An 18,434-nucleotide genomic window follows, 5' to 3' on the forward strand; every position below is an offset into this window, starting at 1 on the left:
TTTACCTTGATGCCTGATGAACAAAGAAATATAAAAACAACAAAATAAATACCACATTAAATAACACTGTCAATAAATAACTACAGTGTGTCTTCCTTTTAAATATGTGGTATCTATTCATTTAACCACTTCTTTCCATAGCATTATAATAAAGGCAGCCATGAATTAGGTGTTTTCATTACGTTTAATTATTTCTCTGGAGAGTGGATGATAAAGGTTGTAGGTTAGAAGCATGCATTGTACAGAATGGTGTTTTATGAGGATAAGAAGTTCCCAGGGTACCACAAGTGATGATTGGCAGTATAAGATATTATGAAGATTTTTTCTCTTATTTCCTTATGACTCATTAAATCTTGTTTGCTTTTCAAAGGAGGAGGAAAAGGGAAAAGACGTTGAAGAAGACGCTGTTGTGAATCCTGGTAGAGACAGTGCCACAAATCAAATCAGGAAAAAGGAACCCCGGATTTCTACCACAACACACTACAATCGCATAAGGACGAAATATAATGAAGCCAAGACTAACCGATCCCCAACAAGAGGAAGTGAATTCTCTGGAAAGGGTGATGTTCCCAACACATCTTTAAATTCCACTTCCCAACCAATCACTAAATTAGCCACAGAAAAAGATATTTCCTTGACTTCTCAGACTGTGACTGAACTGCCACCTCACACAGTGGAAGGTACTTCAGCCTCTTTAAATGATGGCTCTAAAACTGTTCTTAGATCTCCACATATGAACTTGTCGGGGACTGCAGAATCTTTAAATACAGTTTCTATAACAGAATATGAGGAGGAGAGTTTATTGACCAGTTTCAAGCTTGACACTGGAGCTGATGATTCTTCAGGCTCCAGTCCCGCAACTTCCGCTATCCCATTCATCTCTGAGAACATATCCCAAGGGTATATATTTTCCTCCGAAAACCCAGAGACAATCACATACGATGTCCTTATACCAGAATCTGCTAGAAATGCTTCTGAAGATTCAACTTCATCAGGTTCAGAAGAATCACTAAAGGATCCTTCTGTGGAGGGAAATGTGTGGTTTCCTAGCTTTACAGATGTAACAGCACAGCCCGATATTGGATCAGGCAGAGAGAGCTTTCTCCAGACTAATTACACTGAGATCCGTGTTGATGAATCTGAGAAGACAACCAAGTCCTTTTCTGCAGGCCCAGTGATGTCACAGGGTCCCTCAGTTACAGATCTGGAAATGCCACATTATTCTACCTTTGCCTACTTCCCAACTGAGGTAACACCTCATGCTTTTACCCCATCCTCCAGACAACAGGATTTGGTCTCCACGGTCAATGTGGTACGCTCGCAGACAACCCAACCGGTATACAATGGTGAGACACCTCTTCAACCTTCCTACAGTAGTGAAGTCTTTCCTCTAGTCACCCCTTTGTTGCTTGACAATCAGATCCTCAACACTACCCCTGCTGCTTCAAGTAGTGATTCGGCCTTGCATGCTACGCCTGTATTTCCCAGTGTCGATGTGTCATTTGAATCCGTCCTGTCTTCCTATGATGGTGCACCTTTGCTTCCATTTTCCTCTGCTTCCTTCAGTAGTGAATTGTTTCGCCATCTGCATACAGTTTCTCAAATCCTTCCACAAGTTACTTCAGCTACCGAGAGTGATAAGGTGCCCTTGCATGCTTCTCTGCCAGTGGCTGGGGGTGATTTGCTATTAGAGCCCAGCCTTGTTCAGTATTCTGATGTGCTGTCACATCTGACCACTACTCATGCTGCTTCAGAGACGCTGGAATTTGGTAGTGAATCTGGTGTTCTTTATAAAACGCTTATGTTTTCTCAAGTTGAACCACCCAGCAGTGATGCCATGATGCATGCACGTTCTTCAGGGCCTGAACCTTCTTATGCCTTTTCTAATAACGAGGGCTCCCAACATATCTTCACTGTTTCTTACAGTTCTGCAATACCTGTGCATGATTCTGTGGGTGTAACATATCAGGGTTCCTTATTTAGTGGCCCTAGCCATATACCAATACCTAAGTCTTCGTTAATTACCCCAACTGCATCATTACTGCAGCCTACTCATGCCCTCTCTGGTGATGGGGAATGGTCTGGAGACTCTTCTGATAGTGAATTTCTTTTACCTGACACAGATGGGCTAACAGCCCTTAACATTTCTTCACCTGTTTCTGTAGCTGAATTTACACATACAACATCTGTATTTGGTGATGATAATAAGGCGCTTTCTAAAAGTGAAATAATATATGGAAATGAGACTGAACTGCAAATTCCTTCTTTCAATGAGATGGTTTACCCTTCTGAAAGCACAGTCATGCCCAACATGCATGATAATGTAAATAAGTTGAATGCATCTTTACAAGAAACCTCTGTTTCCATTTCTAGCACCAAGGGCATGTTTCCAGGGTCCCTTGCTCATACTACCACTAAGGTTTTTGATCATGAGATTAGTCAAGTTCCAGAAAATAACTTTTCAGTTCAACCTACATATACTGTCTTTCAAGCATCTGGTGATACTTCACTTAAACCTGTGCTTAGTGCAAACTCAGAGCCAGCATCCTCTGACCCTGCTTCTAGTGAAATGTTATCTCCTTCAACTCAGCTCTTATTTTATGAGACCTCAGCTTCTTTTAGTACTGAAGTATTGCTACAACCTTCCTTTCAGGCTTCTGATGTTGACACCTTGCTTAAAACTGTTCTTCCAGCTGTGTCTAGTGATCCAATATTGGTTGAAACCCCCAAGGTTGATAAAATTAGTTCTACAATATTGCATCTCATTGTATCAAATTCTGCTTCAAGTGAAAACATGCTGCACTCTACATCTGTACCAGGTTTTGATGTGTCGCCTACTTCTCATATGCACTCTGCTTCACTTCGAGGTTTGACCATTTCTTATGCAAGTGAGAAATACGAACCAATTTTGTTTAAAAGTGAAAGTTCCCACCAAGTGGTACCTTCTTTGTACAGTAATGATGAGTTGTTCCAAACGGCCAATTTGGAGATTAAGCAGGCCTATCCCCCAAAAGGAAGGCATGAATTTGCTACACCTGTTTTATCAATTGATGAACAATTAAATACACTAATAAATAAGTTTATACATTCCGATGAAATTTTAACCTCCACCAAAAGTTCTGTTACTGATAAGGTATTTGCTGATATTCCAACAGTTGCTTCTGATACATTTGTATCTACTGATCATTCTGTTCCTATAGGAAATGGGCATGTTGCCATTACAGCTGTTTCTCCCAACAGAGATGGTTCTGTAACCACAACCAAGTTGCTGTTTCCTTCTAAGGCAACTTCTGAGCTGAGTCATAGTGCCAGATCTGATGCCGATTTAGTGGGTGGTGGTGAAGATGGTGACACTGATGATGATGATGGTGATGATGATGATGATGACAGAGATAGTGATGGCCTATCCATACATAAGTGTATGTCATGCTCATCCTATAGAGAATCACAGGAAAAGGTAATGAATGATTCAGACACCCACGAAAACAATCTTATGGATCAGAATAATCCAGTCTCACATTCACTATCTGAGAATTCTGAAGAAGATAATAGAGTCACAAGTGTATCCTCAGACAGTCAAACTGGTGTGGACAGAAGTCCTGGTAAATCACCATCAGCAAATGGGCTATCCCAAAAGCACAATGATGGAAAAGAGGAAAATGACATTCAGACTGGTAGTGCTCTGCTTCCTCTCAGCCCTGAATCTAAAGCATGGGCAGTTCTGACAAGTGATGAAGAAAGTGGATCAGGGCAAGGTACCTCAGATAGCCTTAATGAGAATGAGACTTCCACAGATTTCAGTTTTCCAGACACTAATGAAAAAGATGCTGATGGGATCCTGGCAGCAGGTGACTCAGAAATAAATCCTGGATTCCCACAGTCCCCAACACCATCTGTTACTAGCGAGAACTCAGAAGTGTTCCACGTTTCAGAGGCAGGTTAGTTATGGATCAGAAGGACAGATTGAGGTGTGGTGGTTTGCTTGCTCTAAAAGTAAAACAAAAATTATGAACAGATAGAAATTTGGTAAAATGGTACATCATCATTTTTAAAATCAAAACATTCAAGAAATCAGTCTCCAGTTTCTAAAGTATAATTTTATTTACTATTTCAAACAATTGTTTAACACGTTTTGGTTTTTAATTTGATTCTCTCCAAACAAAACAATTTTTATTTATTGTCAATATTTCATACTCTACAGGATGCCTTTTATGGGTGGGGGCAATTCTGTTTGCATAATACATTTTTAGTACTCTGCTTTTAAAATAAGATCAGAGTATGCTATTTTAGATGATTTTAATTTTCATACTTTTGTTCTAAAATAAGTTGTAAACTAATTATATTTAATTATAAAATGAATTATTAAATCTGAGGGTAATGTAACATAAGCACTTCTCTCTGACACACCCTCATAGAAAGGAATTAGTTAATTTGCACATTCATATCAACTTGGGGAGCTTTATTTATTATTATTATTATTTATTTATTTATTTATTTATTTATTTATTTATTTTCTTTGAGACAGAGTCTCACTCTGTCGCCCGGGCTGGAGTACAGTGGCGCGATCTCGGCTCACTGCAAGCTGTGTCTAGTGACGCCTCCCGGATTCACGCCATTCTCCTGCCTCAGCCTCCCGAGTAGCTGGGACTACAGGTGCCTGCCACCAGGCCCGGCTAATTTTTTTATATTTTTAGTAGAGACGGGGTTTTCACCGTGTTAACCAGGATGGTCTCAATCTCTTGACCTTGTGATCCGCCCGCCTCGGCCTCCCAAGGTGCTGGGATTACAGGCATGAGCCACCGCGCCCGGCCGGGGAGCTTTATTTTTTTAAAAAAAGTTTTATTACTAAGTTTTGAGAGTTAATGATGAAGTTAAAAAAATTTTAATTTTTTTTCTTTCTTTATCTTAACGTTGCCTAAAGAGGGCAGTGTAAACCATCAAAATACATTTTACTTTATGCCTGCTGTTTGTTACACACCTTTTTAAGTTAAATAAAGGGCATTAATATGTACAGTATATATAGGTATTGTATGGCAAGATGTGAAACACGAAACATTTTTCTGTAGAAATGAATTTCATTTGTGAATGTATTTTATGCAAATTAGGTTACTGACCAGATGTTTCTTAGAGCAGATTATGTGCAGTGTATGTAATACAGATGTCTGCTTTAAATGCCAATGGAAAGAAGAGGGAAGTTCAATTCTATTAAGTATAGAAAATTAATACTTTCATTGAATTGGTCATAAGAATTTTATAATTTGCTTTTATTAAATGTGAAGGTATTTTGAAATTTAATAATGAAACTAAATCTTAACAGTAAGTTAAACGATAGGCTAATGTAACGAAATGCACTCATTGTATAAAAATGAATATTTGTAATGCAGAACATAGACATCAGTCTCATTAGGATATTTTTCCTCTTTGCTATTTCATCTTTTGAATTAGTTGTATATTTTTTTCTTCAGTGCAGCAGCAATTAAAAGTTTGTACATTTTGATAGAGAAATTTTTCTGTATTATGAATTGATACCTATTTAACATTGCATTTTAAACACTTAAATACTGATATGTGAGAATGAATAATGAATCCATAGGTCACTGTAGTCATTAGTGCTGTCATATATATGAACTGTTATCTGTTCTCAATTATAGTAGTTACTTCTTAATTTTCATTAGATTTATGCTAAAAGAAAATATCAGGAATCCGTCTATTTTACCAGGTAGTGACATTGATATGTTCTTGCTAGACTATACTATTATAGAAAGATATATATAATGAGATGCTAAACCTAAAATTATTGACTAAAGCTCAACGAGTTTCTCTTCAGTGCACTAATTAGATTTATTTAATTATCAAGAGTATGTTCTCCCACTAATTAGGATAAAACAATATGAATATGACATCCAACATTATCAAGTAACGTAATTAGTGAAGTAAATAAGATCAAACAAGATTAGGGGAAAATTCTGGCCTATTTTTAAAACTGTATCTATAAAATCATATGTAGTCTGTCTTATCCAATAATTGAATATATCCCTTCATCAAATGCATGCAGACTAGCTCTAAAACTTAAAATTTTATGGTGTATTTCTAGAATGCAGAACAATTTACAGGATATGTTCTTCAAAATACTATAGATAAGGCAAATGTTAGTATCCACAATTTATAAATGAGTACACTGAGACCCAAAGATACTAGATTATTTGATCCAGGTCACATGAGTAAATACAAAACTGAGCCTGGAAATGTGTTATTGGTGTCTCTCTCTTAAAGACTATGCTTTCATGTTGGGGACCAATTAAATAAATGTAATGCTTAAATTGTAACACCAAAATTATACTATCTTATTCTCAAAACATATTTTAAAATGGTAATCTTAGTTTTTTATTTCTTAATTACCTATAAATTAAATCTTTTAATTTAGGTAACTCCTGTATATTACTGAACCATACAAAAACAGATATTTTAGTCTCAAATAGAAACAAAATCAGTACAATTAGTTCCTCATTATAAAACACAAAGCAACCAGCTGATTGTGCTTTCATATGATATCCCATCTTGTGTAAAAGCTAGGTTTCATGCCATAGATTGATCATTCTGACTCCTTAAAGGATTTAAGATCAAATATCCCAGAGCACTTTTGAGAAAAGTCTATACACAAGACTACATGTGTGTGCATGTGTGTATACAGTGCCTGTATATAAATATGTGTATATGGTGTATTCACATATATAATGCACTAATATCTTACATATATGTTGCATATATGATTGGACATATCTCATATATATGTATGCTATACATATATAAATGAAATATGTAATTATATATATATATACCCATATACATGTTGCTTTGAAAATTTGTGGCCATTGAAGACCTGCATAATTATATAAGCTTACTTCGTGCATGCATTAATCTACATCACTGGTTCTCAAACTTTAACATAGATCAAAATCAACTGGAGGACTTGTCAAAACACAAATTGCTGACCCTTACACACAGAGTTTCTGGTTCAGAAGATTTGGTGTGGTTTGAGTGAAACCCAAAATTTGCATTTCTAAGTTATGGCGATGTTGATGCTGCTATTCTGGGGATCACACGTCAAGAAAAACTGATATAGATAATAATATTAACCACCATTTGTACTATATGAGGTACCAAGGACTTTGCTAAGTGAATGTTTTCATTTATTACTGACACACTTACTTTCCACCTAGGTAACAATAGTTACAATAGACAAAACTGTGAAGACAACTGTGCATAAAATAAGATGTTTTTCTAAATTTTATAAGGAAATGCTCATTGCATTCACCATCAGGTTATTTAGGTGACTAGATGAGTCTCCACAAAATAATGGCCAGAGCTTAGGATTAACATTTTTAAAAATGGAGGCTTGGGTTTTTCTCACAAGAATATTAGCTACAACTCAGGGCTGAGTTGGCTTAGAACATTTTCACTTTTTATACAGTTTTATGATTTTTCAATCACGCCTTTGAATTCCATTTTTTCTAGTAAATGCATTTATAGTTATAAGAACAAACATCTTGGGAAATGTGTGTGCCATTTATATTCCTTTGATACATTACATTTATTTATTTGTTTGTTTATTTATTTATTTTGAGATAGAGTCTCACTCTGTTGCCCAGGCTGTAGTGCAGTGGCATGATCTCAGCTCACTGGAACCTCCGCCTCCCGGGTTCAAGCAATTCTTCTGCCTCAGTTTCCCAAGTAGCTGAGGCTACAAGCATGCGCCATCACACCTGGCTAATTTTTGTATTTTTTCTTTTTTTTAATAAAGATGGGGTTTCACCATGTTGGCCACACTGGTCTTAAACTCCTGACCTCAAGTGATCTGCCCGTCTCAGCCTCCCAAAGTGCTGGGATTACAGGGGTGGGCCACCGCGTCCAGCATGATACGTTTCCTTTATTAGTGGATTAAATTCCTGGCCCTTTCTGCTACCATCCTTGGTCAATGGAAGAAAGCTATTATTTTAAATCTTAAGTTCTCTCCAATTAGATATATATTTAATGCTATATATGTGCACTTAGATTAGTCTCAATTTTCTTAAATACTTAAAGTGAAATGAAGTTTCTCTCTCTCCTATTACTTAAGCATCAAAAGTGCCAAGTGCCTAAGAAGGCATGTAGATTTTGACGGGAAACTCAAATGTGGTTTGAGCCCTTATCATAAGATAAGGGCTTTTTGTAGCACTGTCAGCATGCTGTCATGTTAGAAACTGTTCTCATGCTCAATCATCTTGGTTTCCCACTGAACACACCTCAAACGAAGAGGAAGGATTGTTACTGGCCACAAACACTCACAGTTCTGAAACTCTTTTTTAACAACTTGGAAGATAATCTCTTGTTAAAGTGATTTTCTTTTTTGTTTTTGAGACGGAGTCTCTCTGTGTCTCCCAGGCTGGAGTGCAGTGGCCGGATCTCAGCTCACTGCAAGCTCCGCCTCCCGGGTTCACGCCATTCTCCTGCCTCCGCCTCCCGAGTAGCTGGGACTACAGGCACCTGCCACCTCTCCCGGCTAGTTTTTTGTATTTTTTTAGTAGAGAGGGGGTTTCACCGTGTTAGCCAGGATGGTCTCGATCTCCTGACCTCGTGATCCGCCCGTCTCGGCCTCCCAAAGTGCTAGGATTACAGGCTTGAGCCACCGCGCCCGGCCGTTAAAGTGATTTTCAAAGTGCTAGTGCAATAATGTACCTGACTGGTCCCCAAAATAATCATGTGTCATCTTTTAAAATTAACTCAAGGACCAAATTGGGATTTTTAATTATTTACACTTGCATTATTTCAGAAGAATTTCTTAGATCTACATAATCCTCCAATTCACCTGAAATTGCATTTTTATTTTTTTTGTAGAATACAACAATGGATAAGAAGAGCACTCAAAATAACATTTAAAGCCAATCTATATTTAAAATTGAAATAGATTGCTGGATTGAAAGGTTATCCTAATATAAGAAGAGTTATCCCAAGATTTTTTTCTTCATGAAATTATTAATTGCTTCTAACTATTTATCTAATAAATAATCCTATTTAAATTTATTTTAGAAAATTAATATATATGGTGATTCAGTAAGTAGCGCTGTTTTTCCTAACCATTCTATTTTAAACCAGTAGTGTTTTTTAAATTTCACTACTTTGATTTTTCTTATTTAGCAAGGCTTTTCAAGGCAGTGTTATGCTTACCTGTTGCCAAGGCACCCCATCTGGGTGCCAGTCTCTGCTGGGATGTTGTAGTTCTTCATGTCTAATAGCCTGCCTTACGTTTTAAACTTTGTTTTAATTAAATTGGCTTATAATTGTAGATATTCTTTACATCAAAGAGTCAAAATTTTAAAGGTAAGTGACAGCAATGAAGGTTGCAATTAATCGGTTGAAAAATGCTGTGACTTTTCCTTTACCTTAAATATCAATTCTCTCAATTTTCTCCGACTACAGAGGCCAGTAATAGTAGCCATGAGTCTCGTATTGGTCTAGCTGAGGGGCTGGAATCCGAGAAGAAGGCAGTTATACCCCTTGTGATCGTGTCAGCCCTGACTTTTATCTGTCTAGTGGTTCTTGTGGGTATTCTCATCTACTGGAGGTAAGTTGAGTATTTGTTTTGGAAAATTTAATTCATAAAGCTCAGATTTTGCCCATATTTCATCTGAAAGGTCTTCAAAGCATATTCAAAATTTATTTTCCTTGAGAGCTGCCATTAATTTATTCAAGGTAAATTTGTGAATCCAAAGGCACAATAATGAAAGAGTTAATTGTTCTTCATACATCAATTAAAGGTAAAATGGAGGAACTTCTACCTGTTACTATTTAACACAGTATTTTGACAGTTGTACTTTCATGTTAATCTAATTAATGGACATCATCGTAGCATTTAACAAAAGTCTAAGCTTCTCATTAGCTGTTATAATCCCAAAAATTAAGAAAACATTTTTTATATAGTAACTAAATTGTTTTTCAATGACAGAAGAGTTTGTACAAGATGCGTGTTAACTGTACATACTGATAAAAATGATAACCTGTGCATAAAAGTAAAATCAAGCAATTAAACTATAAAATTAGAGAATACAGTTAATGACTATCTTAAGATGCACAGACATTTAAGATTCTTTGTAATTTGCTTTGGGGGTGAAATATAACTTCGCTGTCTTAAGTCCTTTAAAGGACAAGAATAATTGTACCAATCATAAGCTTTCCATCCTGTGGAAAGCAGAAGACACAGCAAATTAGTGTATTTATTAGGAACATAGCTCAGTATAACTGTGTCTGTTAGAAAACAAAGACTTTATGATGATATAAGGAATCATATGTGTAAACCAAGAAAGGGCATAGCATAGTACTTTTATAAAGTATAGCATACTTTTATTTTAAAAGAGAATTTTGTTCAGAAGATAATTTTTTTTTGTTTAGCAACATCTTTCTCTAACTTTATCAGCATTCTTCCTGTGTTCTCTCAAAATATATTCTTGTGGTTTATTCTGAAATATTTACCATTTTTATTGATTGTTTCCCACATACCTAGTACTGTGTTAACTATCAGGAAATATCAAAAATGAACAAATGAATGAAAAAAGAGTCAGTGATTTGAAGAAATCTGTGCTTATTGAGGGGAAATAATTTGTCATAAAAACGTATAAAATAGGCCGGGCGCAGTGGCTCACGCCTGTAATCCCAGCACTTTGGGAGGCTGAGGCGTGCAGATCACGAGGTCAGGAGATCGAGACCATCCTGGCTAACACAGTGAAACCCCGTCTCTACTAAAAAAAAAAACAAAAAATTTAGCCGGGCTTGGTGATGGGCGCCTGTAGTCCCAGCTACTCGGGAGGCTGAGGCAGGAGAATGGCGTGAACCCGGGAGGCGGAGCTTGCAGTGAGCCGAGATTGCGCCACTGCACTCCAGCCTGGGCAACAGAGCGAGACTCCGTCTCAAAAAAAAAAAAAAAAAAAAAACCCAAACACGTATAAAATATTACACAAAAGTGTATGCATAGCAGTTGAAATCTAGGGCTGAAAGTAGTCAGAGAACAAAGAAGCATGGTAGGCCAGAATGATCAGGGTAAGTATAAACTAAAATATAGGACTCAAGCTCCATGGAAGTCAGAAAGGAAAGGAAAAGGGCATCCCAGGCAGGGACACAGCAGGTGCAAAGATCGGGAAGTAGAGATGAGCTGTCTTGAGTAAAAGCTATTGGATGTTTCGGATACAGTGAGGCCTGGAGCATGTATTAATAGTTGTGTGTAGTTGGACATGGGTTGGCTAGGGTAGAACGTCTTCACGATCAACTGTATTTCATATCTGACTTCCTTTACTAGAACAGAGTAGACTGCACACTATGGAGAACAGATCATGCTTTTGTTACCCCACGTGGCTCAGGAGTCTATTTTGTTCATAACAAGAAACAAACAAACCTGGTTTCTTTAGTCTGTATCCTAGTGATTCCAATAATTGCCAAAGGGTTTTTTCGTTTTTTGGTTTTTTTTTTTTTGGCTAAATATTTCATGCTTAGCAGAGTGCTTTGAACTTAACACATAATCCATAAATGTGTGTTCAACAAAAATAAATATTGCTTTTCTCCCCATTCCCCACTGAACTTGTTGACCAAATTTTTTACCACGTTGATATGTGTATTCAGATTACAGGTTTCTATCTAGTCTGATTTTCCCTACCAAACTACTTTTTTAATTAATGAGAGTCTGTGTTAAAAATTGAAAATAAGATGGAGAATATGACTAATTCTGCTTCATAGTAAATAGTGCTAGTATAAAGTTCCAATAAAGATGTCAGAAGATTTATAAGATTGAAATTAGTTTCTTAATCTCTGTTACTTAATATTTCAAGTATATTTTCTGAAAATTTGGAAATCAGTATCTTATTTAATACAATTTGATAGTTCATGGAAAATTAAAATCTGGAGAGGTTTCTATCTTCTATTAGTAATGGGTCATTTTGTCTGTATTATATGGGGAAAAGATAAAATCACCAGTCAAAAATATATTAATTTGACCTTCACTAAGATATTTCTTTTTTCTTCACAAATAGCACTTTAGGTACCTTGAATGCAGAGTGTAATAGTGTAAAATATATATGAGTATTTTGGCCAGGCACAGTGGCTCACACCTGTAATCCCAGCAATTTGCAAAGGTGAAGTAAGTAGATCACTTGAGGCCATGAGTTTGAGGCCAGCCCAGGCAACATAGTGAGACCTCCATCTCTACAAAAAAAATAAAAATAAACAATTTAGCTGGGCATGGTAGGGCATACCATACTCCTAGCTTCCCAGGAGACTGAGGTTGGAGGATCACTTGAGCCCAGGGGTCAAGGGTACAGTGAGCTATGATTATGCCACTGCACTCCAGCCTGGGCAACAAAGTAAGACACTGTCTTAAAAAAAAAAAAATCACTTTGATGGTTTTATGTATATGTTTTATATCTATTAAATGTTCTGATAAAAACTGTCAATCTTAACTATTTTGAAATGTTAAGTAATGTTAGGTATCTGACGTACTAACATCTGTTTGAAGTTAATTCACTAAAATATATAAATTTTGGTAACACAATATACTAGGGGTATTATGTGCTGAATCACAAGATGATAGTTTTAGTTCATTCTTCAAGGTTTATGTGAATTATTCAAATTCCAGTGAAGCTAATTTGTAAATAATATGATTTCACTAGCCAATATATAAACATTTTAGACCTTTGTAAAAGCCACAGCCTGAGAAAAGGTTTAAAAATCTAATGTCATACCAATAACAGTGCTAATAGTAATGTAGTCCTTATGAATTTTTCCAAGTTTATATATTTAAACTTTTTTAAACAGCTTAATTAGGTAATATTAAAATATCGTCAAACTCACCTCTTTAAAGTGTATGATTCAACGGTTTTTAAAGTGTTCTACTATTTCCATAATGATGTTGAGTGTTTTTTTGTGTGCTTGTTGGACAGTTGTATATCTTTTTTGGATAAATATGTGTTCAAATTCTTTGCTGCCTATTTTTTAATTGGGTTATTTGTCTTTCTATTGTTGAGTTGTGGTTTTGTTTGTTTGTTTTGTTTTAAGGAGCAGAGAGTTTAATAGGCAAGAAAGATAGGAGAAGGCAGAAGGAAGAAGCTCCCCGTACAGAGACAGAGGGAGGGGGCCTCCAAAGCTGAAAGAGGAGAACCCGAGTTGTGTGTTTTTATATATTCTAGATACAAGTCTAGATCTTATCAGATATCTGGTTTGCAATTGTTTTCTTCCATTCTGTGAGTTATCTTCTCACTTTCATGATGGTATCTTTTTTAAAGTGGAAAAGTTGTTAATTTTGATGAAGCCCAATTCATCTATTTTTTCTCCTATTGCTTGCACTTTCAGTATCATATCTAAGAAGGCATTGCCTAACCCAGCACCACGTTGATTTACTCCTAGATTTTTGTCTAAGTATTTAACAAAATTAAAGGACTCATGCTTCCCAGTTACAAAACTTTAATGAAAAGCTACAGGAATCAAGAAAGTCTGGTACTGCCATGAGAACAGACATATAGTTCAATAGAATTGAACTGAGAACCCAGAAATCTTATGTTTACGATCAATGGATTTTAGAAAAGGATCCTAAGACTTTTCAATGGGCAAAGAATAGTCCTTCCAACAGATAGTGCTAGGACAATTGAATATTGAATATCCACATACAGAAAGTCAAGTTGAACCTTTTTCTAACACTATACACAAAAATGAACTCATAAGGGACCATAGATGTCAGTGTAAGAACTATAAAATTCTTAGAAGAAAATATTTAAGTATGTTTCTAACCTATTTTTAATGAGATATTAATCCTAAAGTTTTATAATAAATCTTCTATTTTGCCTAGTTTACCTAACTCGAGATATTCCCCTTATATTTTATATAAACCTTCAGAGGAAGCAGATTTTAGCCAAAAGACAGAACAAATTCAAAGTGAGAATATCCAGTTATCTTTCCTAGTTCTGCCCAGCATGTGCTATATGGCCTTGGGCATTTCAATTACCCACATAGGACTTGGTTTCTCTTGTTTACCATTTGGGTGGGTTCACTAGATCATCTTTAAGATTGTAGCCAGCCAGGCACGGTGGGTGACTCACGCCTGTAATGCCAGCACTTTGGGATATATATATATATGAGAGAGATATATATTTATGCATATAAAAATATATATATATAATATATATAATTATCTTGATTTTATGTAAATATATATGTATTTTAAAATAAATAGATATATATATGTGTGTGTGCATATATATATATTTAGCCGGGCATGGTGTCACATGACTTTAATCCTAGCTACTCGGGAGGCTGAGGCAGGAGAATCACTTGAACCTGGGAGGCGGAGGTTGCGGTGAGCGGAGATCGCACCATTACACTCCAGCCTGGGCAACAAGAGCTAAAGTCCGTCTCAAAGAAAAAAAAAAAGATTGTAGCCAGACCCAGGAATGGAATAATACACATTTCTAGGTTTTCATTATAAAGACTGTGATGAAAAGGCGTAAATTAAATAATCAGATTACCATTGATTGATAGGACCTATGTCTACAAGTTTAAAACAGTCATCACTTTCTTCATCACGCCTGATGGATAATTAGCAGGTGACGTAGTTATCAACACTTAGCACATAGACGTGAAGACATTTCACTGCTTATACCGAACAGATGGACTACAGATACTGAATCTTGTCATACATTAAATAATATGCCTTGAAATCATTTTCCAGATGTTTTATGGTATAATTTACATGAGCCATACCATAAGTTTCTAAGATGCAAAAATGACTTCAACAAGGAAGATTTTCAAAAGGTTTTTTTTTTTTTTTTGGAAGACAAATTTTTGAAAGCTTTTTTAAGAGTTAGAACCTGAAAAGTACCAAAGGTACACCCAACCAAATGGCACACGATCAAAAGCAATATAGAAAAGGACTTCACATAAACACAATTGTTTTGGCTGGGGGTAGGGAGGAGAAAAGCAATATGAATTCTCTCTTGATCTTAAACTCAAATTTGTGGGTCACTGAAGATGCCTACTAACCCAGAATGGAGGCCTTCTGGTACCAGATTGCCTTTTAAGTGTACTGTCACATGCTGTATAAAACTGCACTACAAAGTATAACTAACCAATATGCAAATGACCTTCATCCATAATTTAGCCTATACTATCTTAATTTTTTTCACTTACCAGCTTTTTGGTATTATTTATAAGGACCTTTTGGGAAATTAATGCCAAGTAGTGTTATTGGGCTACTTATTTCCTAGAACCAAAAATTATTTGATTACAGATTTGTTTATTTGTTTGTGACAAGAGTAGAATTGGTATTTACCCACAGTACAGTGAACATTAGCAACATATTCAACCTCAATGCCAACATGTTTTAATTTACCGTTTTATATTCTATGAGATGCTGCCTTCTTCCCATTAAGTCATAGTTATTGGTACATCCTCTGTCGACCCATCTGCCCATCTAGCCACCCATTCATCTATCCTTCTCTACCTGAATATCTCATATCTCCCTCCAAAATGCTTTGAGATTTCAAGTTATCCCATTTGAGGCTAAGGTAGGTAAAGAGAATCCAGGATGCAGCTGAACAACACGTGATTGGTGGGATTTACTTGCTACTGGAAATCCATCTAATCATTCAACAAATCTTGAACACCTATTCTACTACTGGCACAGTATTAAGAGTCGGTTTTACATAAAATCAAGAGATATGGTCCCATCTTTTAAAAACGTAATAAAAATATAAGCACAAAACAAATATATTAGAAAATAATTACACTAACCACCAATTAAGGAAAAATACTTAAATAATGTAAAATAATGTCCAGGAAATGAAGATTGCTCTTAGATTGATTAAGTATATTTTTCAACACAGTCTTTTTTTTTTTTGAGAGAGAGAATTTCGCTGTTGTTGCCCAGGCTGGAGTACAGTGGTGCGATCTCAGCTCACCACAACCTCCGCCTCCCTGGTTCCGGCGATTCTCCTGCCTCAGCCTCTTGAGAAGCTGGGATTACAGGCATGCGCCACCACACCTGGCTAATTTTTTGTATTTTTAGTAGAGACAGGGTTTCTCCATGTTGGTCAGGCTGGTCTGGAACTCCCGACCTCAGGTGATCCGCCCGCCTCGGCCTCCCAAAGTGCTGGAATTACAGGCGTGAGCCACCATGCCTAGCCAAAACAGTCTTTATATAGGCTTATGTGAATAGAAATTTGGGTTAGGTGCAGTAGAAAAGGAGAAGCTGCGGTGTTAAAGGCCGCTTAGGAAATGAAAGCCCATTTCACAGAGAAGATACCTCTGAGCTGTCTTGAAAGAAGACAGTGTTTGCCTGGCATATTGGTGAGTGAGATACTTTGGTTAGAAGGAGAGGTATGTTTAAAGCAGAGTATGTAAATACTGAGTTAGGAGATAAAAGGCAGGTTTATTTATCTACAATGTTATATTATTAGAGTATAAACTTCAAAAGAAAAGTCTAACAGGGTGAGGACCACAGACAGGTAGCGTTTAAGTATTGAGAAACCTTGGGTATTATAATCTAAATATCTGTAAAATATATAACTAGAATACATGAGCAAAAGTAAAAGATAGATGTGAACCCATTAGCGCTGTAACAGTGGAGCAGGAAGACCTGTTCTTTGAGTACCATTGAGTACTTAGAAGGGAATGAGTTTTGAGTTAGTAGAAGACCCAAAAAAAAAAAAAAAAAAAAATCTAGCAAATAAGGAGGATTCAAAAGGAGTGATCTCCTTCTCACTGAAGGTATTCGGACTGGACCTTCTTAACCATAGGTTAGAGATGCTGTTGAAGGGATTCTTGTATCAGCTGTGATATTGCACTAGCTTTTTAAAGGCATTTTACAATGTTAAGGTTCATTGAAATATTTTTCAAAACATTTCACCAGCTTGTGTAACTATATTTTGGAGAAATCAAAGGGATTTTAATTCTGTGATCTTAAAAGCATGTATCAAGTCCAGTGTTTCCATATCAATATATCAGAACATGCTCCATTCATAGTTGCACAGATAAGCCAAACTTTCTCCATAGGTTCTGCCACAATCTGGTTTCAATTCTGCTCATGTGGGCCTTCTGTAGGATAGTTTCTGTGGCCCGCATGTCTCTCATTCCTCATCAGTCTGCCGTAATCTCCACTTTCCAGGATATTTACCTAGTTAGGAGGGTCCCTTTGACACTTGTTTCTGTATCCACTCACCTTTCTCTTATATGACTTGCTCACTCTTGAAGCTATTTCTATGTTCTCTCAATGTATCTTCTCTCAGGTGTGATTATCAAAGGCTTACACTACCACAGCAGATGACCAATTTTGCTGTGTACGTCATTGCTTTCAGTTTTTTGTTTATTTGCTTGTGACATTAAGGTTATAAGTAAACTATATAATTTTACACTACTCCTACTTATAGAAGTTCATTCATCAGAGAAATGCTTCGGGGTTACCTCCAGCGTGACACACATGCTCCCGAGCACTAAAGACTAACACTGCAATGATTGAGACAAAGTAGTTTGCCTTGTGAGGCTTACCTTCTGATGAGAAGAGACCAATTATAAACATGGAAAACAAATAAAAACTTAAATAACAGTATTTCAAATAGTGATGTGCCATAGAGCAAACAAAAGGGCAAAGAATAGTGACTTAGTGGGATGCCCTGACACTTAGCGGGAGGAGTCAGAGGGATTGGCATTTGGGCCACTGCAAAAGTGATGGGAAGAGGCAGGAAGCCGGGGGAATGGCAAGAGCCAAGGCCCTGAGATGCTACTGACAGGACTTCTTCAGAGGTGAAGGAGAGGACCAGTGTGGGCTGGATACTTGTGGGTGAGGGAGAGAATTGCAGGAAAGGAAACTACTGAAGTAGGTGGGGGCCAGGTCAGGGTTTAAAAAGGTCTTAAAGCCCTTGCTAATGTAACTGAATGTAATTCTAATTGCAGTGAGAAGCCATTCAAGAATTTTATCTAAAGGAAGTAATTTACTAGAAAAAATAAAGACTTAGGTGTGTCACTATGTAATAAGAAATGTTACATTAAAACTCATTAGGATAAATGCCTTGTAGCTTGAAGGTTTAGATGGAAAGTGAGATTGGCTTTTTCAGTCAAACAGAACTCAAGTGTTTCAGTTTAACCACTCATGAATATTACTCCAAATAAATTAAATGACCTACATCAAAGAGTGTCATTAGCAGTTTTAATTATCCAATTTTTTAAAATTAAAGATGGTTGGCATTAGTTTATAGCAGTAGTTGGTTCTTTGCTCTTCTTGATAGTTTGTGGTGTGTTCTTACCAGATGTTACTGTTATTATCCGAATGAAAATAGATTCGGGTGACATTGTAGATCATAATTGTCATTGAATCTGAATATATTCATTCTCGAAACCCTCATCAACAAAGCTAGCATCTGTTGGAAAGA

The 18,434-nt window shown here is 36.5% G+C and overlaps 1 protein-coding gene across 4 annotated transcripts in view; it reads left to right on the top strand.

The window, feature by feature from the left end:
* PTPRZ1 (protein tyrosine phosphatase receptor type Z1) overlaps positions 1-18,434 on the top strand; it is a 192,381-nt gene that overhangs the window by 139,319 nt on the left and 34,628 nt on the right. For 2 of the 4 annotated variants that reach the window (XM_005550625.4, XM_005550626.4), the window contains exons 12-13: positions 371-3,938; positions 9,457-9,601. In XM_005550625.4, coding sequence (XP_005550682.3) covers positions 371-3,938; positions 9,457-9,601 — 3,713 coding nt within the window. The remainder of the gene's footprint in view (positions 1-370; positions 3,939-9,456; positions 9,602-18,434) is intronic. The other 2 variants (XM_005550627.4, XM_005550628.4) reach the window with 1 other exon arrangement.

This window comes from Macaca fascicularis, chromosome 3 (genome assembly GCF_037993035.2).
Source record: "Macaca fascicularis isolate 582-1 chromosome 3, T2T-MFA8v1.1".
Classification (NCBI taxonomy): domain Eukaryota; kingdom Metazoa; phylum Chordata; class Mammalia; order Primates; family Cercopithecidae; genus Macaca; species Macaca fascicularis.